Genomic DNA, 23,925 nt, shown 5'->3' with positions numbered 1-23,925 from the left:
GATAACGCGTATAAATGTAAATGTTGTGTAATGTTAGATAAAAATTAACTAACAATAAAATGTGTTAATTGTTAAAATTGTTAAAATGAATAATATTGATGTATTAGTTAGCAGCAGCTTGTTATAATTTGGAAAAAAGATAGATGTTAGATAAGTAATAGCCACGAGAACGATATAATTAATTAGTTTTTGATGTAGGCATATATTATAATTTCATTTATCATAATCCATTAACATTTGATAAAGTGCTGGAAATCTGCTAAAAAGCGGTAGTATTTGTGGATAATTTATATCAGCTTTACCTTGATTATAAGATACTTCTCCGCCGCTTAATGTAAAATTAAGAATTATTGGGGTTTCTTTCGATACGGTAACATTTACAGTCTCACTGGGTTCATACCTAAACAGAAAACAAATGTTATAATAAAAAAAAACCTATTGAAAATAATTTTCGGTTTGATAATATGGGCGAGGTGTTTAAAATTATTTCCTCGAATAATTCCTCTCTATACGTTGTATAAAAAAAAAATTTCTACACGTATTTTATATATTTATAAATAGTATCTGTACTTGCTATAACTGTCCTTGTTTAATGACATTAGAAACGAAGAAACGCAAGATTTTTTGCGTTATACTTTCAAGCAAAAAGATATATCCACAAAATATTTGTAATCGATTCAGCATGTTTGTAAAATTGAACGAGCATTTATCTTTTACTCGTACAATCAATAGTCGCAAAATTAATTTGACATGAAACTTTCTTTTCCAACCTCTTTTCTTGAGATTTTGTCAATGTTAATTTTACGACTACTTATTGATTGTTCGAACAAAAGGAAAGTGTTCGTCCAATTTTACAAATTTGATAAATCGATCGTAAATGTCATTTTATGGATATATCTTCTTATATGAAAGTATATCACAAAAAATTTTGGTATGTGTTTTTTCGCTTCTGACGTTATTAAACAAGGATAGTCACTGTGACTACTCGGGAGCCTTAAAAACGAATAATATTTAATTCAATGAAGATATGATATACATCTATTATATATTGGTGCATAATTCTTAGTCTTTTTTTTGCAAGTTTTCATTTTATCTCCATACAAAAAGACTAAAGTTTCTTGCACATACCTAGTATTTATTCATTACAATATACTTACCCCCATGCAGTAGCATAAACTGAATAATTCCCTGGGAGAAGCAAACGCCAATACTCGCCATCAATTGTCGTAGTTACATTATGGTTTATTCCTGCTACAATGATGTTTGCTTCTTGGATTGGATTACCATCCTTGCTATGTACAAATCCTGCAATAAGAAACATTTTATATATATTCTATTTGATCAATTAAACAAGATAAAAATGACATATTTGAACATTACCTTTTATTCCATTATGTACTTGTTCCAAATATTTAATCAGAGGTTCTTTATTCATTTCCCATTGATTTGATATCGTTGAAGCTGGTGGATATTTGCAACAACTTAGTTCAAACGTTATTTCAAATGAATTAGAACGGGCATAATTGAAATCTTGCATTCCGCCAATTACTTCATACCTGTTAAAAACCCAAGGAATTTTCATAACATGATAAATTGTGATTTCATGAGTGATTTAATTTTACGGAATAAACTATATTCAAATATTTATTTATGTTCCCCAAAAATGTCTAATAATTTTGCAAACAGAATTACTACAGAATATTGATTTTTACATCATAATATGATCGCTTACCAATATGCTCCATTTGTAACGCCAGTTGGGAATACTTCTGGTGGACAAGCATCGCCTTTATGCATTTCTGGATGATTGTCTGCATAAATGTGGGCAAGATACTTAAATAGATTATCATCTGGGCTTTTACTCTCTATACAGCATGTCTTAGGGATTCTGGAAAAATGAATTTTTTGACAAACAATATATAAGTATTGTAAAAACATAAGTGACAGATACAAATAATAAAAAGTGTGATAGCAATAAATCTACAATATATTTACCCAGAATCAAACGGATAGCTGGCAACCACAGCACCACCATGAAGATTACCAGAGAGTACAAAAGGTTCATTGGAAATCCAGGTCATCATAGCGATGGTCTCATTCTGACGTCCATTTAATATAACGTTACCTCTTCTGAGTTGACTTCTTCTCTCAAATTGATCAGGAAAGTCACGATTGAGGTCAACATGATTGGCGTTCTCCCTCCCTGAAAAATCCTCCTTGGAATCACATTTTCCTTCCTGGAGGAATAAGCAAAAATCCTTCAGATTAATCATCATCTCCTCATTTCCTATGTTACTTCAACATAATCATGATTTTACCAGTGATTTCTCAAAACCATCTGGATTCATGGAAGGCATTAGATAGATATCAGTCTGGTTCACTAGTTTGGTGATACGCTCGTCTTTCCCATACTCGTTCAAGAGGTATTGGCCAAGGATGATCAACAGTTGCCTGCCGACAGCTTCATCACCGTGCATGTTGGCAACATATTTGACCATAGGCTCGCCGGGATTGCGGTGATTGACATTCTCCGAGATCTCAAGCACTAAGAGCTCCCGACCTTCCACCGACTTCCCGATGGAGAACACTCGGGCCAGATGCGGGTACTTCTCGGCCAGAGAGTGAAACAACCGCTGTAGCTCCTCATAATGTGTGTAAGACGTGGTGACATTGTTGCTCTGCGGTTTGGCGAAGCTCAACGTGTACCCGTTTACCAACGCGAGGACCGCGCAAACAAATATGAGAACGACATCGCGTACTTTATCACCCATCTGTGAGGCTTGGCTTGTACAAAATGAGAAATGCGAGAAACGTGAGAAACACGAATATGATCACTCGTTGGATCTTCACAGACTCATATCGCGCGACTCGTATCCTCCTACACACACATATGTAATATATATGTATAGCAGTGACGCACGCCGTTTGGACGTCAGTCGAATGCCGATGAACGGGGATGGACTGGAGGGGAAGAACCACCGGAATTTAAGCGATACGGTGGCCATTAATCGCTACGTTGAGAACACTCCTATCTATAATACCAGACGTAAAACCTAGATTTTAATACGTGGTACTTTTATCGATAAGTACGCACCGAACGCAGTGTTACATCAGAATAATAAAAAATATATGGCTGAATGCAACATTGGACATTTCTCAATAACTACATAGTGTTTCCTTTCTTTTTCTTCTTAATTATTATTATTTATATTACTGTTCTACACTATTATTATTATTATTATTTATATTTTAAATATAAATTTAAATTATATTTATATTTTCAATTGTTATTATTTATGTTATTGTTTCTGTTGCGCAACGTGTCCCTTGGTGCTTAAAACGTGATCCCTTGAAGATGGCTTCAAGTGATAGTTACAGTTTAAATTTTTGAACTTGTCATTGATTATTCTCCCTGTACATGCTGTTATCAATATAAGTAATATATTTTTTCAATGATCGATTAAAATTAGCTTCTTCTAAACCATCTTTGAGTCTAGAAATTTTAACAATTTTCACCAATAGTAATTTCAAATTATCGATGGTTGTTAAATACAAAATCTATCTTACGACTTCGCCTCGTGTTCGCTAGATGCTTGGCAAATGTCGCCGCATTCATATCTGGTGTGTGTTCGTGATATTTTTACGGCGAATTCGTAGCTCTGAATTTGCTTTTTCGAACGATCGTGGAGTTGTTGAGGACTTCCTGTTCAGAGACTGTCAAAGATCATGATTCGACGCGTTCGGCCACGCCTCGTAACTTTCGACGTGACAGGAACGTTGCTGATGACCAAATTGGAGGAGCATTATGTCGATATCGGCCGCCAATATGGTCTCCATATTGATTCTCATCGTTTGGCGCGAAGTTTCAAGAGCAACTTCATCCAGCTCGCCGCGGAGCATCCGATCTACGGCCGACATACCGGGCTGGGATGGGAAAATTGGTGGCGAATCCTCGTCCACAAGGTTTTCAAGGACCAGCATCCTTTCGTGTCCCAGGATGCGCTCAACAAGGTAATAATAATAATTATGCTGTCGCGGGTAATATGTTTCGTGAAAAAGCGAAAATTAAAAAGCGAGAGGAGAAACATAAGAAAGAAACATTCGCGCAGTGAGAATGAGATACAAAGAATTAATTTTATCTTATCTTTTACTTATTGAAATGATATGAGATTCTGATATAAAATGTAAAAAAAGAGGAGAAAAAGTTAGATAGTGAAAAACTCTGTTATCGTTAACCTCGCTCTTATCATTGCAGGTCGCCGACAACCTGATAAGCTGCTATGCCACTGCCCGATGTTGGCACACGTATCCGGGTGTCGTTGAGCTGCTCGATTTTCTGCGAAATAAGGACGTCGTCCTCGGAGTCATCTCGAATTTCGACCGGCGTCTCGAGTCCATCCTCGAGGACACACGGATTCGCGACTACTTCGCCTTCGTTCTTACCTCTTATGATTTCGGCATGGAGAAGCCAAGTTTGTCCATCTTTAACGAGGCTCTGAGGCTGACGACGTTGTTTCGAAAGGAGAAGATTTCGCCCCGAGAAGCAATGCATATCGGCGATACGGTCGATAATGATTATCTCGGTGCGAAAAGCGCCAGTTGGAATGCTTTATTAATTAAACATAGTGAAGATGACAAAATCAATGAGGACAAAGTGCCTAAAGAAGATGTATTTAAGAATTCGAAGGAACTTCGAAGTCACTTTGAAAAGGTTTTCGCGACAAATAGCGCGACATCTTGAAACGATGACATTTGATATGAATTTATTTTAATTTAATTAATTCTTTATTTCTTACTTTATTTTATAACGTGAATATTAGCGTTTAACGGATATCAATTTAGTTTCCATTTGTTATTTAATGGTTTCTCGACACACACTCGATAAATTCAGTTAGATTTATTTTATTTTTATTGTCAGAGATTTCCTGTAGTGATGACAATAAAAAGTCTGTTCGTTTTCGCCTCACCGCTGAACTAGTGCAATAAGTTGAAGTCAGAAAACATATACTTGTCTCGCATCAACTTATTGCACTAGTTCAGCAATGCAGCGAAAACGAACAGACCCAATGACTGTCATTGCATTTTATTTAAACTTGATTTATTTTTGTTACGAAATTTAGTAAATCATTTTGCTATTCAGTATGGATATCCTTTTTTATACTAAGTTAAATATAATATCAATTATCAATTAAATTACACTAATAGAGTATGTATACTTTCTTATTCTTCAGGTACGTTTAGAGATACATTTCCCGTCATTTAAAAGACGTGGCAAGAGTCACGGTAAACAGATATGGCTGCATTTTCTTTGGGCCCTCACGCGCTGTATGCATCATTCTCTCTTCTTCTGGCACGTGACAAATAACAAAGATAGAATGACGCTTACAGCGTATGAGCAGCCAACGAGAATGCAGCCATGGTGGTGAATATCGAAACACTACGCCTGAAAATGTCCCAACAACCCGGAATCTAGTGATATTTGTTTATGATTGAAATATTCTAGATTCGCGAATCAGGATATCTATCGTGTAACTTTTCTCCTAGGACGGAAACGTGAAAAGTGAAATATTTCAAATTAGAAAATTTCTACTTTTACGAGTTCACACTAGAGGAAAAATAAGTATATGTTTTCTCACTTCAACTTTGCACTAGTTCAGCGGTGCAGCGAAAACGAACAGACCTCTTATTTATGACCACGTTAAGTGTTGACCATGAATCTTCTCTTTTAGCTTGAATTCGTGAAAAGTGTAAATTTTCGAATTTGACATTTCACTTTTCACGTTTCCTTCTAGTGGAAAAGTTACGTAATCGATACCCGGGAAGAGTCACGATTGCAATTTTCCTTTGACACAAATTCATGAAAAGTGAGAATTTATCTACATGGAAATATTTACAAGTTTTCTTTTTTCACGGGGAATTGACATTAAGGGAGGAGGAATAAGATTCACGATCGGACCCGCTCAATCTCCCGCTCCGGTCCGGATGATTTTCTCAGAGATCAGAAACGGAACGTCGAACAACTTTGTGTGCGTGCGCGCGCGCTTTCTGTGAAAATCCCAGGTAATCTCGCATATGGCGTAGGCGGGCTTGTTTGAGCGTGTGGAATAGTGGGGGAGGCAGAAAGCCACCGACGCTTCCGCGAGAATGAGCAGGGAGGAGTTGCGTGGGAAGCGGAGAGGTATAGATACAAAGTCGCGCGCGCGAGAGAGAGCGTGTGCCGCGGCATATGAATGCGCCGTTACTCATCCGTGCTCCGCTTGTTTGCTTGTAGGTTACGCGTCAGTCAGTCCGATCTCTCTTTCCGAAACGGTCGGGAAATGTGCCGCGTTCGATAATAATAACGATCGACAGTGGTGAGTGACCCTCGCCGCTGCATAACACCGTTCGAGAGTTGTCTTCTCTCAATTCCCAGTACGATTGGTCCCAGCAGTGAGAAGAGGGTTCAGTGACGTGAAGTTCCGGACGCTGGAGTTTTTCCGTGTGTAAAAATGACCGAGGTATTCCTGTTGTTGTTGCTCGCAGGAAGCTACGTGCTAGCCAACCCGGAACCCTCGGAAGAGCTGTTCAGTCGCTTACAGCCGAGAACGCGCAAAGAAGACAAATGTTACGACGAGAATGGCAAACCTCAGGTTTGTCCCTGTGTCATCACGTTATTACATATTCCTCGTCATCGGTTTTCTTATTTATTTATATTAATGGTATCGCGTTAATTTACCGTACCAGAGAATCTGTGATTAATTTAAAATCACTTTTTTTATTTTTTTGCTATTTTGTGTTATTCTCTAAGATTTTTTAATTCTTAAAGGGGATATACGTTTGACACAATTGTTGGATTATTTTGTATTTTTATAATGTAGAAAACTTAATGTTACTTTACAATTATTCAATTTAAGCCTTATATTCTTTTCAAATATTACTGTTACATATTTTATTATTGCTTTTAAATAAAGTATTTTATAATAACAAAAAGTATATTCAGTATATTCAAAAGTATATCAAGTATATTCAAAAATAATAACAAAAACAATATTCTTTGTAAAAATGAGGCAAAAGTTATTTATATTCAGTATCGCTTGACATAGCTTTGGAATTCGGGAGAATGTTAATAGAGTGGGTTATCACAAGGGTTCCAAGTTGCTTGAACCCACGAAGATAACTGGTCCATGATATGAAGAATAGATAGCATTTCCAAGTCCAAGAGAGGCTTTCTAGAATCCTTCTCTATTTGTATTAACCAAGAATCCTATAAACATTTAGAAAATATCTATATCGATAAATTTTATTTTTTTCTTATTCTTTCCTTATTTTTTAACTTGCTAATCTTCACAACGCAAATCTTTACTGACTGGAGAAACAACAATATTGAAAATATTTACTGACTGGAGAAACAACAATCTTGAAAAATAAATCGATATAAAGAAGAAAAGCAATTTTGAAAAGTAAGAATGAATAAATAATTAGGAAATAATAAAAAAAAAACATTTATTTATTCAACAATGAATAAATAAATATTGAAAGTATATTTTGCATATATTTTTTCGACCTAAATATGGATTATAGTAATATTATTTACTTACTAGCAAAGATATAGGGAATAGTTATGGACATATGCAAAATATAGGGAAGAGAATATAAATATAAGAAGGAAAAACATATGATAATGCAATAAAGAGGATTTTCTATTCATATTTCAGAGATGTATACCACCATTTGAGAATGCAGCGTTCAACGTGCTGATGGAGGCAACCAACACATGCGGCGAGGATCATCCGACGGAATTTTGCAAGCAAACAGGCGTGCAAAAGAAATCGTGCGAGATGTGTCAACGAGGTGACCACTCAGCCATCTATCTCACCGACCACGATAACAATGACAATGCCACATGGTGGCAGTCCAGCACCATGTACGAGGGCATTGAGTATCCCAATCAAGTTAATCTCACTTTGCATTTGGGTATGTCATTCTCTAATTTTTTGATCAAAACTAATGCGATCATCAATAATGCATTCATTAATATTAATATTATTATGATAAAAAGAAGGACGGTATATAAAATTTACGTTGTTTCTCAGTGTTTATTTATTATAGAATATTGTATAGAATAAATATAGCGGAAAGTTGACGAGATACCATAACGAGAAAACATAATTTCTGATTATATACCTGAAATATATAAGTCACACAATTTGCTGCTATAGTTGTCTCAAGTGATATTTTAATAATTTAATATATCAACAAACACTTGCCATATAATATAGAGTAATGGCCAGAAAATTTACGCTGAGAGACGTTTATTCATCTCTTCCCCTCCTTCTTTTTTGCTGTCTCTGTCTCTTTCTGCCATCCTACTTCCTTATCTACGAGGATGTATGCGCGATGAGATAAATCTTTTAGCGGACTATGGAGAAATACTCGAGATTACCTCTCGAGAACACTAGAGCTGTGTGAAGAATTGTTTTCAATAATAATAATTTTATTATGGAATAGTATTCAACAGTTGTTTATACATAGGTTATGTTATAATTAATTATATTTTGCGATTTTATATTCTATTTTATGTGTAAGTTTTATTATTGTGATTTTGTCAAATTCGTGAAATTGATTGACCTGATTTTTTAATTTCTGAAACTTTTGTCCTATTCTCTTTAAATTGTTCGATTATTTAATTGATGCCCCAGATAATTTTAAATGTCTCTCGAAATAACTAAAGAGAGGAGAATTTTATTACGCTGCGAATCTTATCTGCGTACTATGTCTGCACTCACCGAAACATTCTTGTTCCTTCTCCTCTTAAATACCATTATTTCTACAAGTGCATTAACAAACTCGAAGAATTGAAAAAAATGACGGTAATTTTAGGAACGGTTTATATTACACAATATTATTAATTTCTTGTCATGTAATTATTCTATTTTAGAATGATATTTATATAATAATTACTTATTACTTTAACGAGGCGTGTGATTTTAATCGGTTTATAGGCAAAACATTCGATATAACGTACGTGAGAGTACTGTTCGAATCCCCACGGCCAGAGAGTTGGGGCATTTACAAACGGAAGAACGAGAAGTCGCCGTGGGAGCCGTATCAGTTTTACTCGGCTTCGTGCAGAGACACGTATGAACTACCCGAGTCGAAAGAAACTATACGCGGTGACGATACCCGCGTACTATGCACGTCGGATTTCTCCGACATCTCACCCCTTACTAAGGGTACCGTCGCCTTTTCTACCTTGGAAGGCCGACCTTCCGCCTACTATTTTGACACCAATCCCGAGCTTCAGGTAATTTCTTTCGATCGTATATCTCTCGAAGTCTAATTTTACAAATATTAATATTATTATTGTATCTTATTTAGGAATGGGTACAAGCGACGGATTTGAGAATCACTCTGGATAGACTGAACACATTTGGTGACGAAGTTTTCGGCGACTTGCACGTGTTGAAGTCTTATTACTACGCCATCGCTGATGTAGCAGTTGGCGCAAGATGCGCCTGCAACGGCCACGCTGGAGAATGCGTTAACAGTACCAGTGTGGACGGCAGAACTCGTCGAGTGTGCCGGTAAAATGATTCGTTTCTTATCAATATATTTTTATTACACACCCACATATACATGCGGGCACAGTGATGAACACACACACACACACACACACACACACACACACACACACACACACACACACACACACACACATGTATATACACAAAGTTCATGCTTCGCATCAACGTCTCACAGATTGTCTTTCTATTCACCTTCTCGCATGGCTTGCACGTTCTTTCGACTTAAACATCCTTTTCCTTAGATTTTTATTTATAAGAATATCTTAAAACTTTTGTTTATAGTTATTATAATATATATTGTCGGTCACAATACTTTTGTTGCTACTATGGAGGTACTTCAAAATCGTATTATTACTATGCATTGATGCGCAAGAAAATCAATTCCAGCGATTTCTTTAATGAGTGTTCTTACCAAAGTCTGTTGTAAACAAAAAGTGTTTATAATTTGGATAGGAAGTGGTTCCGGACCGACATTCATATGACTTTTCATTCTTACAATGAATAGAATATGCTCTTAAAGTTTAGCGACCTATTTCTGAAATACTCTGTATATACAAAGTGTCCTAGAACTCGATGAACAAATTTCATGAGCTCGTAAAATGGATTGAGATGAACAAAAAAATCTTGTACCATTTTACCATCAACATTGAAAATTTCGAGTTATTAATTATTGAAAATGACCATGTAATTAATAACTTAAAAATTTACGTATGTATATATTTGCAAAATGGTGAAGGACTTTTTTGTTCAAAGTGGCCTAATTTACAGGTATATTACAGTTGTTCTACTAAGCGATAAACATCGGTATATTAAACTTTGAATTTCGAATCTTTTCTTTTATATTATTATGTAGAAAAATATTAAAGTGATGATATCGAGAAATGAATACTTTGATGAGATATTTCATATTTTTTAATATTTTGTGCTGAAAACTCAGAATAAAATATTTCGAAAAGTATTTACGATGATTTTACATTAGTACTTTTATATGCGGATTGAACGGATGAATCAATTTTTGTTAAAAAAAACTATAATTTCATTAAAAAGAATGAAGTTGATCTTGAAATGACCTTAACAACTTCGCTTAGAAAAATATTAACTTTATCACACAATGTCCCGCTTCGATACGCTTCGTTGGAAAATAAGAATTTCATATCATGTTTAGTTTCAGAAATATTAGCCTGTAACAGTTTTGGTATTCATGCTGTATATATTTAACATATACATATTATATAATATATAAATATATTTTCTTTAACAATTGCAATGAGATATATTTTCGACTGTAATGATAACTTGCAATAATAATTATATTATCCAACAATAAGAGAATGACAATAGTAATTTGTAGTAGTGATTTATGACAACATAATAATTATTCTTAATTCGTCTACAGTACATTTCTTATTAACCGTTTCGATCTGGTCGAAAATTGATAAATCGATGTTGCAGGTGCGAACATAACACCGCCGGTCCAGATTGCAACGAGTGTCTGCCCTTTTATAATGATGCGCCATGGGGTCGAGCTACTACCGCGGATGCACATGAATGCAAACGTAAGTACTTGCTTCGTATTTTTACGTCAACTTATCGATATTTAAAAACAATTTTTTATGTATAATTAAGACAAAACATTAGATAGTTTATTGCATAGAAAAATCCATAAAATTGTTAAATGAAAGATGTTGGGAAGATGGATTATCGATCATAGTTTTGATTGATCAAATATTAAATGTTAAAAAATTAAATATTAAACATTTTCGAAGAAAGTTTTTTCTTAACTGAAGTATACTAGGAAATAAAGTTCAAAATCCATTGAATTCGTATCTAAATTAAAATCTACATTTTAGTTTGAATTCGAATTCCAAAACTTGATTTTTACGATGATCACGCGACGCGAGACGACCATAAACGACGGCATTGGTTCAGCGTTGCCTTTTACGTGCTGGCCGGCTTTACCTTTAACGTGCATCTCACAACCGCACTCACGAGTGGGGATGGGCAAGATGCAATGTACTTTTCCCTGCATTCGTCGTGTTGCTATTAGCCACGATAAAAGGCGTATCTGTTTCTCTCTCTCCCTCTCTCTCTCTCTCTTTCTGTGTCGAAATCCCCGAAACTCGCTATACAATGAAATTTTTCTGGAAAATTGGATTTCCAAGTGATGTAATAATTCGAAGAAGTTTGTAATAATAAATAAGTGTATAAAATATCAGATGAATATTCTTGTAGAAAGAATACAGACATCCAGAGTGTTCATAATTTAATTAAAGTGGAAGTGTTTTGAAATAACAACTTTTTTCGGTTCATCGGTTTCAGTGAAAATTATTACATTTGGAAAATGAAATTTTTAACGTTGTTAATAATAATAGATTATATAGTAAAATGCATCTCATGGGACGGACATCTCCCCTGGCAAAGATCCAGTATTAATTAATTATTATATTTTTATATAATATTTTTATATTTAAATTCATTATATTATATTATGTTTATTTTATATTCATAATAATATTTGTATATTTTTATATAATATTATATTATAATATAATATAGTAAAAGAACATTTTTTTATGAATTTATTCAATAGGATATTTTAATATCATTATTGTTTATATATATTAAAGTGCTTTTTACATGCAAATAATTCTGAATAATGTTAACTGGCTTTCTTGCAGCTTGCAATTGCAACGGCTATTCGGATAGGTGTTATTTTGACAAAGAATTATATAAGCTGACGGGTCACGGAGGTCACTGCTTGGACTGTCAGGCGAATCGCGATGGCGCTAACTGCGAACGATGCCGTGAAAATTATTATCAACGTCTCGAGGATAATTTCTGCATCGCCTGCAACTGTAACGAAATCGGTATGTGTGCGATTTTTTTTCTACGAAAACTTTCAAAATGATTTTGACAAGGAAGGGCTCGCGAATTAATGTTACAAACAATCTGCTCTACTTGCCTTGTCAAAACAGGATGAGATTTGAGAATTTTCCTTACGATTATTTAATTGTTAAAAATAATTATTGCACTTGGTGATCAGGTTCCAGAAGTCTGCAGTGTAATAGCGAAGGCAAGTGCCAATGCAAGCCGGGTGTGACAGGTGATAAGTGTGATCGTTGTGAGTCAAATTTTTACAACTTTGGCTCGTTGGGTTGTACCTCGTGTGAGTGCAGCCCCGCGGGATCGAAGGGAAATAGTCCCAACTGCGACGCGGTCACGGGAGTCTGCGACTGCAAAGAGAACGTCGAAGGGAAACGCTGCAGAGAGTCAGTACCGTTTGATTAACCTATAATTGATGTTGAAGTATTAAATTTATTAAAAATAGAGATGACAGTCGGCGATACCTGTAAAAAAGTGCAAATCGACTGCAGGCCTGACCAAGGCTCTTCTCGAAGATGCTCGATCTCAGGGATGATAGCTAGAAATTGTACGGGAGTTTGGCGAGTGTTGCCCCGCGCGTTTTTCATTTCACTGTTTAAATTGGTATTATTACTATTATTATTATTATTGTTTTTATCAATATATTATAAAGTTAGCAACACTCTAAATAGTGAACAGCGTGCAGGGCAAAATTCGTCAAATTATGAAACAAGAGAGGTGATGATGGTAATTGGTGAAATTTATGGAAAAGGGCAAAATGACCGCAAGGCTGGGCTATACAACGAAGTTAACGTCACCAATTTATACTTCCTTTCAAACTCTACAACTTTTACTACTCGGAACATTTCTTTCTATTTTACTTTATTTTTCGTATACTTAAGTTTCTAAAGTTAAGCGATTCATCTTGTATAATATTGCTATATAATATCGCTGGCGAAACAATGTCGATATATAGCCTTTGCTTTGAGTAAATCTTTGTTCATCGTTAGCTTTTGCCTCTTTCCTGCCTCTTTTCTTCCTTTTAATTTTATAAAGTATCCGATCTCTATTAATACGTTTTTAATTTCATGTATTTTTTGTATACTTATATGTTTAATCTGCGTGTTATTGACACATACACATACACACAGATGTCGTCCAGGCTTCTTTAACTTGGCGATGGAGAACGAATTCGGCTGCACGCCATGCTTCTGCTATGGTCATTCCGCCGTTTGTCGATCAGCTACTGGTTACTCTAAGCTCGTCATCGAGAGCATGTTTGTCAGAGGAAACGAACGCTGGTCTGCCATGGTGGCCGGCAATCAGATCCCGGTAAAGTACGATGCAGGAACGCAAACTATTTATGTGACCGCACCAGGCCGTGACAACGTTTATTTCGTCGCGCCTGAGAAATTTCTGAGGGATCAACGAGCATCGTACAATCAAGATCTGTCCTTTTCACTGAGGGTAGGCGAGCCTGGCGCAGCAGCCACGGCGCGGGACGTGATTCTCGAAGGCGCGAACGGCGGTCAAATTACGCAGGCTATCTTTGGACAGAATAATCGACAACCGATCGTCAAAGTGAGCTCCTTACGTTATTATTCTTCAGGATTGGGGAAGTTACTCTTGAAAAGTAACTCGTTACTTATTGAAAAAAAAAAGAAAAGTAATTCATTATCGTTATCATTACTCAAGAAATAACGAGTTGTTACAAATTTCGATTACTTTTTTACCAAGTTTTGAACACTTTTTTTTTTAGACCTGTGCTTGTTTCTTGTTTCGTTATATATGTACATGTGCAAAGTAATAATTTATATTCGTTATCTAAAAAAGAAATGTAACTGCTGTTACTGTTGTTAATGTAACCAAATAATGTTGTTATCAAATTGTTATTAAAAAAAGTAACTTTTAACGGCAACGATGTTAAAAATAACGCGTTACTTTCCAAGTTCGTTATTCTTCTACGTTTTTTGTTACTATTCACAGCAAGTTCTCTGAATGGATGCATTCAGTACGAAAACTACTCACTGATCGCTCAATGATAAGCAACTATTTGTGAGCACTTAGTGAACGGTTTTTATGTACTGGATGCATTGCTCACAGTCTTTAATATATATATGACATGTAATCATGCAGAGGAACCATTAAGAAAATAATTAATATGTTCATTTTCGTCATGTCCTTTTTCTTTTACAGAAGCTCCTTGTATCCAATTCTGTTATAATTCCTTGAAAACTTTCTCTTTTATTTTGCTATGTTTTTGACATGTGCATGCACAGTAAACACACACAATTAAAATTGATATTTAAACTTGACACACGATATTAATATAATTATTTTTGCAGCGTCAGGAATACCGATTCAAATTACACGAACATGCGAACTACAGTTGGCAACCTCGGCTTTCTTCTCGAGCCTTTATGTCGATCCTGTCGAACCTGACGGCTATCAAAATTCGTGGCACATACACGAATCAAGGCCGAGGCTTTCTGGACGACGTAAAGTTAGAAACAGCGCATCGTGGCGCCGCTGGCGAGCCTATCGATTGGGTGGAGCATTGTCAATGTCCTCACGGCTACGTTGGCCAGTTTTGCGAGTCCTGCGCGCCAGGATTTCATCATGACCCACCTAACGGCGGCCCATTTGCTCTCTGTGTACCCTGCAATTGCAACGGCCACGCTGACATCTGCGAAGCTGAGACGGGACAGTGTATCTGCCAACACAACACGTCCGGCGACAATTGTGAGCTGTGCGCCCGCGGCTTTTACGGACATCCGTTGAGAGGAATGCAAGATGATTGCCAGCCGTGTCCTTGCCCTGATAATGGACCTTGCATTCTTTTAGGAAGCAATCCCGATCCCATTTGCTCCGAATGCCCTATCGGCAGGACAGGCAAGTAATTAATATTCAAAGTAAAATATTTGATACTTTCATACTAATTCTTACAAGACATACATCTTCTTGGTATTTTAATCTGAACACTGGGATCGTTTTTGTCCCCTTCTTTATTTTAAATTCTGTACAAGTGTTAATATAAATCTTTGAAAAATTATGGATATACTTTTAAGTCTGTACAATAGAATTATATAAAGAGACAAATGCACATTTTCATTTTCACTTAAATATTTAATTTTATTGAAAATATAAAAAGAAACGTGAATAAAAACATGAGTTAATTAAAAAAATTTACAACTTTTCTGAAAATATATTTAAGAAATTAATACTCGACAATTTTTTTGTCGATGCTTGAACTTTAAGAAAAAGATATTATATATTTTAATTTGTCAAAAAGTATAATTTGAATATATAGAGATATATCTTTTTTTATAAGTTAGAAGTAGGCGTTGCTTGGAAAAATAAAATTATATACATATATTCAATTTATATCGGTATGTATTCTAACAGCAAACGGGTATCCGAGGTATCTTCTGACATTCCTACTAATGTTTGAATACTTCCGTTAGACATAAAGTCTAACAATCAGCTCGACGAAAGAAAAACAAATCTTTCGCATTTTAACAGAATTAATAGATATAGCCAGAAATAAATGAGCTACTTATATAATACTTTTCTTATATATTATATCGTCGGCTAAATTATATAAGCTACTTATATAATACTTTTCTTATATATTATATCGTCGGCCAAATTAAAAAACCTTCTAACTCACGAAATTATAATTTTACAAGAGGGCCAAAAAACTAATTACTTTCATAAAACTACGAATTTTACTATAATTGTGTATTTTCGCGTACAATTGTATACATTTATGTACTTTTTACTACATTCCTCATGATAATCCTTAAGATAACAAAATTTTAGTGGACCGTTTTTAACACAAAATCTTTGCTATATAGTTTGCGAGAAATTAAAGAATCGTTTGGGGTCGAAAATAACTCGAGTATACAAAATTACGGTTGATTAGTCGCAATAAATGTATGTTTCTTTATATTAACCAAGATATATTTAATTTTTTCATCGATTTGATTGTGACACACTTTGACATGTGAATTAATGTGTAATATGTTCTCTTCTCACATATGATTTTTATTTTTCATTTATTAGGCGTTGTTTAATTTAATAAAGTACTTGTCCTCTTTTCAGGGCCCAGATGCGAAACATGTTCAGATGGTTACCACGGAAATCCTGAGGGAGGCCTGGCTTGCCGTCCCTGCGACTGCAACAACAATATTGATTTAAACGCGGTGAGAAATTGTAATCACCTAACCGGAGAGTGTCTCAAATGCGTTAACAACACAGCGGGCTTTCACTGCGACGAGTGTCTACCTGGTACTTTAATATATAATTTATTTCCATTTAATATATATATATACACACATACGTACATGTATATGTTAATTCTAACATTAAATTGAAATTTAATGTTTCTACAATTATCATTTCTAATAACATTAAAAAATATTCGCTCTATCCATCGTAGGATATTATGGGGACGCATTATCGGATCGGAAAGAGGACGGGTGCAAGTTGTGTCAGTGCTATCCACCGGGCACAATGGAACTGGACGACGGTAGAGTTATGCCGTGCGATCAGTTGACGGGACATTGCACCTGCAAGCCGCACGTGATCGGTCGTAATTGTGATCGATGCGAAGAGGGCTACTACCACATCATGAGTGGTGAAGGTTGCGCGCCCTGCAACTGTGATCTCGAGGGCTCATATAATCGAACCTGTGACCCGATCACCGGTCAATGCCAGTGTAGATTAGGCGTCACCGGACAATACTGCGATGCATGCGAGCCGTATCAATATGGATTCAGCCGAGAAGGTTGCAAGCCTTGTGATTGCGACAGCATTGGCTCTCAGGATTTACAATGCGACGCCAACGGACAGTGCCCTGTAAGTATACATTCAGGATAGGTGGTCCGTGACAATAATGGTCGAAAAATAAAAATAATAATATAATACGAAGAAACTCGGCGAATTTGTGTTGAATATATTATATCAGGTTGTTGCGGATGAAATCACTGTTTTTGAATTTTGAATGTAAACTTTTATTCGATATATTTTATACACATCTTGTGAATTGAAATAATCTCCATTCACCTCAATACGCTTCCTCTAACGCGATACAAGCGCATCAATGCCTTTCATGTGGAAATCGGAAGAGCGAGATGCAAGAAATTCGTTGAACGCACTTTTCACGTCACTTTTTGTTTGGAATACTTTTTCACTTAGAAAGTTATTCAGTTGCGTAAAAAAATGGTAATCTATTGGAGAAAAGTCAGGAGAACGAGGAAAATAAGGAAGAACTTCGCATTTGTATTTTGTTAATTTTTCCACACTTTGTTTTGCCACATACGGTCGAGTATTGTCACAGAGCAATAACATACCGCATCTATTTAATAACTCCGGCTGTTCCATCACAACGTCAATCTCTTGGCAGTATTTGGTCAGCATTTATAGTTTCACTCCTTTTCAAGAACGAAAAATGCACAATACCCTTAGCAGACCACCATACATTGAAACCTTACATGAATGAAGGATCGGTTTCGGCATGTCTTTCGGAGCATCTAACCACTGCGCAGAACGTAGCCGAGTCCTCAAGAGCTGAATTGAAATTTTTTTTGCTTTTGGTCCCATTTCAAGTCCCATCAGTACCGTTGTGATACGATGTCACCCGGAGTTTGACGCGTATTATACTGTTTTCGGAGGGACGCCCGATATCCGGGAGGCACCGTTTAAAACACAACTGCGCCACGCATTTCTCGGCACGGTCGCTAACACCTTGATTTGATGAAATTTCTTGGAAATAAAAATGGAAAGAAACTGATTTTAGAAAATTAATCTGACACACTCGACGATTGTTGGCAGTGCCTGTCGAATGTGGAAGGTAGACGTTGCGATCGTTGCAAGGAAAATAAGCACAACCGTCAGAACGGATGCGTGGATTGTCCGGATTGTTACAATCTCGTGCAGACGGCAGTAGATGATCATAGATTACGCTTGGCTGAACTGGAGGATACCTTGAGGAAAATCAACAGTAGTCCCACCGTCATCAATGATTCGGATTTTGAGAAGGAATTGAAAAACGTTCAAGATAGAGTCAGGGCATTATTGAATGTTGCCAAGAGAGGATATGGCAGTAATTATTATTCTTTTATTATTATTATTATTATTATTACTGTTATTTTTTAGATACATTTTACATTGACTCAAGTGTAAACACATTCATGATATTATCATGATTTATATGAATTCACTACGTTTTGAACGTCGATATGTTCAAAAACACAAGTCTCTGCAATAATATGTGTACATTTTTTACTGTTACTTTTATTACTACCGATGGCTAGACATTGCATAGATGTTTTCTTTTGTCCAGATGATAACAAAACGCTAGTGGAGCAGCTGGACGAGTTGAGCGAGCAGCTCAACGCGATCGACAAAATTTACCAGACAGTGACCGTAACGGCGAACGACGCACACGATATCATCAAGGAAGGCCTTGTGAGCATCGACGATGCTGAGAAAGTGCTAGATAAGACGTACGAGCAGTTGACGGTAAGCGATACTTTACAGGGCTTATTTTTAACAGCTGAATTGTATTTCGACCTCAAGAGACGAAGGCTGTCTTAGAGCCCCTTCATTTTCTTTAAATTTATTTTGCCGTTGAAAATATTACAAAGATTTGGAGGGAATTTTCTGAAAATCGATAGAAGGGAAAGAAGGTGATGCAATTATCTGTTCTAATTGATTGTGCGAATAAAAGGAAGCGGAGGATTATCTGGCCACGGACGGGGCGAGTGCTCTTACAGACGCGAAATTGCGCGCGGAACAGGTCGGCCAACAGAACCAGCAGATGACTGAAATCGCACAAGAGGCTCGTTTGCTCGCCGAAGTGTATGTATTTCGTGTTATTATTAAATTATTTTTCTCGAAGTTATACTCTTCCTTTGAAAAGCACTTATTTCTTAGATTAACATTTTATGGTCTACCGATGATTTAGCGATGAGAAAATAAATATTAACAATAATATTAACGATATGTACATCTGTGATTGAGAGTAGATGTGAGGGGAAATGTGAGGGGTAGAATGTGTAGGGAAAAATAAAAGCGAAACGTGCTTAATAATGTTAAAAACAAGTGTAAATGTGAAGAGTCATAGTTAAGTGTTACAAAGTGATGAATAGCTACGGACGATATAATTAAAGTACACAAATGTGCAGAATATTTATTAATAGAACTATGCCCGAGTGTGGAGATTTTTCGTCAGACGATTATATTGTTGCATCTTCAGAAGATATACAAAATTTCATAGTCAATTATAATAGATAATAAAAAGTAAAATCTACAATTTATTTCATCATATGGAAATCTTAAAAAGCGATGTTTAGTTTCAAAGGATCAATGTGCTTAGGCTTGACTTTTCTTAGTTATAAAAAAAGAAACTATTTTTGACCGTCTAAAACAAATAAAAACAAATACAAAAATTGAAATTTATTATGTTTATTGATAAGAGACAAGTATGAATTTTACAATCAAAAATGTCAGTGTGCTTAAATAAATCCTTTTATATCGGTATTTATTTGCAGTTGAAAAAGTGCACCTAATGATAAGTATGAACCAAGAGCTCAATTTGCTCGAGTCGGAGAGCGTGATAACTTCGGAACGTGGACCGCAAATTGTTAATATTATTATTTTTATTGTTATTTTTAATATTATTATATTATTTTTATTGTTATTGCTGATATTAAGTGTTTTAAACATTTAATGATTATTACTCTTGGCATTGTGTCTTTTTCAGGAACACCAATGAGGCTAAGAAGCTTCATATGTTGGCCGAACAAGCTCGAAACACGACACTAGAAGCTTACAATCTCGCTAAACAAGCGATATCGAAGTATTCCAATATTACGTGAGCATTTCTTTGTACTTTTTATGTCATACCATATATGAATTTTATTTCCTCTTACTATAATTAATGTTTAACGTACGACATGCATATACGTATTAAAAACAATTTTACAGCGATGAGATTAGAGGATTGGAAAATAAGTTGGCGCAGTTGGAGGATCGTATGAACGAAGTAAGAAATCTTACTGCCATTGCTGTCAATAAATCCGTATCTGTTTCCAAGGAAGGCCTAGATATATTGATTTTCGAGCTATCACTTCCAAAGGTCGATATTGAACAACTGCGGCAGCAAGTGGAAAGTGTCAGCAATAAGGTGAATATAATTATGATATCTTTGATTTATTTAGATTTATTTATGTTATTTAGTACTTTATATACATATTTACATTTTACCTGCCTCCCTTCATGAATAAATAATTTAAACAACCTTAATAATATGATTTATTTATTGAAACAGGGTGTGAAGATCAAAGAAGAGGCGCAACTTTTGTTAGAGAAAAACGAAGACCTCATAAACGAAATGATCGAGAAAGTGAGGAAGAGCCAAGAGCTCCTGGAACGAGCTCAAGATCAACAAGCGGCGACAGCCGAGCTATTGGCCGAATTGGATCAAGCTAACGAGACAGCGAACGATGCTGTTAACCGTGGCGATCAAACGTTGAAAGAAGCTCAGGAAACCTTGAAAAAGTTGGGAGGTAAATTTTGTAGAAAAAGACAAGTCCGAAGGAATTAAAATAAATGATGATAAAAGTGCGACAAAGAACATCGTAAATGTTGAAGTATTTAAAAAGAATAATTAGATGAAACTATTTATAGAATTCGATGCCGAGGTGCAACGTGAACGCGTGAAGGCGCAGGACGCTTTGAAGGATATACAGAATATCAAGGAACTGATCGAAAACGCCAACACGCAAGCGAGAGAGGTAGAGAGAGTGCTAAACGGCTCGGAACACAACGCGGATAATGCGCGTGAAATAGCACAGAACGCTCAGGTAAGAGGAAAATTATTGCGATATATGTATGTATGCAAATAAAATATAAAAATTATAAATAAATATACAAATATAAATAACAAATATAAATAAAGGGACTTCTTTCGGAAAGAACATTAGTTTGTGATAAATATTGAAATAAAAAAATATATATGTCGTACTTTCATATTTTCCACAAACTAATATTTTGAGAAGTATTTCATTCATATTTATAGGCATTTTATGTTATAACTTCAATTTATGTGGTTTCAGAACTACGCAGACAAAGCAAGCGTGAATGCGAACGATATCAGAATGGAAGCGAATAAAACGAAGATCGAGGCTCTGCGACTTGGTAATGAAGCTGAGAAGCTGCACCAGAGAGTAGATATCACAGATGCGATGATGGGACAGTACGAGATCCAAGTGGTCAAGGATTCTAACATCACGATGGAGGTGAGAGATAAATGAAGCAAATTCGAAATGTAAAATAAATAAAATTGATCGAAATATAAAATAACGTCTAATATAGTTATATAGAAATGTAATTATATGATTGAGTGTAGAAAAAGAAGTAGAATTATTTAAATAATAGAATATGGTATGTGGGGGGAGGGGGGGATTAATAAATACAAAATTATATATTTGTAATATATTGGAGCAGATATCTTTTATGATTGTAAATTCCATATTTTTTGTTAACTCCCAATTTATTTCTAGGCAAACCATAAAGTCGGTCAGGCGAAAATTAATGTAACTCAAGCCACGCATCAAGTTGATAAGGCCTTATCCGAAGTAGCCGAAATTATCAAAGAGCTGGAAAATCTGCCAGAAATCGGTGAATTTTTTTATAGTTTTTCTGCCTTTATCTTTGTAGATGAGTTTCTTTTAATTATTTTTCTATCTTTATAGATCTTATATAATTTTAATTATCATATATATCTTTTAATTTATGTTTCTTCTTGTTTGTTGATTTGCATTTATAAATTCTAAAACACGTTGAGTATTTCGGTTCATTTCATATACACTTTATTATAAGATTACGTTTTATTTCTTAATTCAGACGATGCAGATCTGAATCGGCTAGAGGAGCGGTTAGTGGCCGCTGAAAAGGAGATTAAAGCGGCCAATTTGGAGCAGCGAATTCGCACTCTCACGGATGCCAAAAATCTGCAGACACAGTGGGTAAAAAATTTTGAGAGTGAAGTCAATAGATTACGAATGGAAGTGGAGAACATTGACGATATCCGCAAGGCCCTGCCTGTCGGTTGCTATCAGCGCCTCCGCCTTGAGCCCTAAAGTGCCTTATTCTTTTTTTACAATTATATATATATATATATATATATACATCGTGTTTTATACCAAAGATTTTTTTATAATATATACACTGGGCTTTTATCGTCATTTTTCGAATACTGTTTAATCTGCATTTATATTTGTTATAACTATTACAAATCTTAATACGTGTATAAATATGTATATAGCGTCTGTACACATCCCTAAAACTGCCATGTTATTGCGTCGTTTAAGATGATCTAAGATCTAGGAATTTCAAGAAACAATCATGTAAATGTAGAGAATTATTCTTCCACCATTTCGAGATGAAGAAGTATTTTTAAATAATAAAAAAAATTATTAAGCAATTTTGTAACAATATATTGTTGAAATTTAATTTATAGAAATGACAAATAATAGCAAAATTTATTTTTTCATAATCTCAGAAAAAGAGTACAATCAAATTAATGCTGAAAATAGTATTTATCGACTTTTTGATAATGAAGAAACATTCTGATATAATATTAGAATTATATCAAAACATTGTATTATTATAAGATTATTCAAATTTACATGTTTCTTAAAATCATTTTATAAGCGTACTTAAATAGCGTTTAAAAGTGATTGAAGAATAGAAGAAAACATATTTTCTCATCTATATTAGTTGAAAAACACTGAATAGAATATATATTTACAGCTTAGGATTATGTCGTATAATATTTTAGAGAATCTCATCGCATAGATAATCAGGATTACAACTCATATGGAAGTGTGTCCAAGTCATGATATTCTCACATACAAGAAGTTGAGAAAGCATTTTTATACGAGCATTATACTTAGCATTATATGTACAAACTCAACCGCTTCGAGACAATAAATACTTTAAAAATACGGGTATATATAATTAATAATTATATAATTATAATATATATAATAATTATATTACACAAAGTATTCTAAACAATTCTCGGTTCCCGTGGTACATAGTTGGAACGTGCGAAACTAAGTAGAAAAGTCATGTACTATTTTGCAAAATTCGTAATATTTGGTGAGGAATTAGCACCGTGCGCTAACGGGACCTGCTGCCTTAATTGGCTGAATTTTCCGTTGATCTTCATTTGACTCCGGGTCAGTTTTACTCCTGTGATCAACTTGATTCCTAATTTGTACGACTTATCTTACGTAGAATTTCAGGATTTATCGATTTCTGGAATCAGCAAAAGGTCTTTATTCGGATAAAATCCGCTCCTTTATTTGACATTCTAGGGTCAGTTTAATTCTGGGGTCAACTTGATCTCTACATACTTTTACGTAGAATTTCATGTTCTATCAAATTCTGATATCAGAGGAAAACTTTTTTCGGATAAACCTGTTTG

General features: G+C 35.1%; 3 protein-coding genes across 4 annotated transcripts in view; 2 read left to right on the top strand and 1 right to left on the bottom strand.

Moving 5' to 3' along the window:
- Positions 1 to 2,950, bottom strand: part of LOC106747187 (carboxypeptidase D-like) — a 13,910-nt gene extending 10,960 nt beyond the window's left edge. Inside the window, exons 1-6 of the mRNA XM_014624536.1 lie at positions 2,319 to 2,950; positions 1,996 to 2,237; positions 1,733 to 1,888; positions 1,381 to 1,556; positions 1,158 to 1,305; positions 303 to 400 (exon numbers count right to left, since the gene is read on the bottom strand). Of these exons, the coding sequence (XP_014480022.1) occupies positions 303 to 400; positions 1,158 to 1,305; positions 1,381 to 1,556; positions 1,733 to 1,888; positions 1,996 to 2,237; positions 2,319 to 2,771 (1,273 nt within the window). The 5' untranslated portion in view covers positions 2,772 to 2,950. The remainder of the gene's footprint in view (positions 1 to 302; positions 401 to 1,157; positions 1,306 to 1,380; positions 1,557 to 1,732; positions 1,889 to 1,995; positions 2,238 to 2,318) is intronic.
- A 651-nt stretch (positions 2,951 to 3,601) lies between these two features.
- On the top strand, positions 3,602 to 5,019 carry LOC106747176 (rhythmically expressed gene 2 protein-like). The gene is made up of 2 exons (XM_014624526.1): positions 3,602 to 4,011; positions 4,256 to 5,019. Exons 1-2 carry the CDS (start codon positions 3,727 to 3,729, stop codon positions 4,739 to 4,741), a joined length of 771 nt encoding a protein of 256 aa, XP_014480012.1. The 5' UTR covers positions 3,602 to 3,726; the 3' UTR covers positions 4,742 to 5,019.
- An 18-nt stretch (positions 5,020 to 5,037) lies between these two features.
- Positions 5,038 to 23,422, top strand: LOC106747162 (laminin subunit gamma-1). Of its 2 annotated transcripts, XM_014624507.1 has the most exons (23): positions 5,038 to 5,283; positions 5,929 to 6,178; positions 6,272 to 6,629; positions 7,695 to 7,953; positions 8,982 to 9,283; positions 9,358 to 9,563; positions 11,016 to 11,119; positions 12,242 to 12,430; positions 12,607 to 12,832; positions 13,577 to 14,006; positions 14,771 to 15,317; positions 16,530 to 16,715; positions 16,867 to 17,285; positions 18,261 to 18,531; positions 18,772 to 18,950; positions 19,159 to 19,289; positions 20,194 to 20,304; positions 20,418 to 20,616; positions 20,761 to 20,998; positions 21,120 to 21,295; positions 21,548 to 21,730; positions 21,995 to 22,112; positions 22,338 to 22,573. In XM_014624507.1, exons 3-23 carry the CDS (start codon positions 6,489 to 6,491, stop codon positions 22,571 to 22,573), a joined length of 4,851 nt encoding a protein of 1,616 aa, XP_014479993.1. In that variant the 5' UTR covers positions 5,038 to 5,283; positions 5,929 to 6,178; positions 6,272 to 6,488. The 2 variants fall into 2 exon arrangements, with proteins under 2 accessions (XP_014479993.1, XP_014480002.1); XM_014624516.1 differs by having other exon boundaries at positions 5,038 to 6,178; positions 22,338 to 23,422.
- The last annotated feature ends 503 nt before the right edge of the window (positions 23,423 to 23,925 follow it).

This window comes from Dinoponera quadriceps, unplaced genomic scaffold, assembly GCF_001313825.1.
Source record: "Dinoponera quadriceps isolate SergipeBrazil2010 unplaced genomic scaffold, ASM131382v1 scaffold221, whole genome shotgun sequence".
NCBI classification, from domain to species: Eukaryota; Metazoa; Arthropoda; class Insecta; order Hymenoptera; family Formicidae; genus Dinoponera; species Dinoponera quadriceps.
Note: the sequence above shows the minus strand (reverse complement) of the source record. Positions and strands in the feature narration are given on the sequence as shown.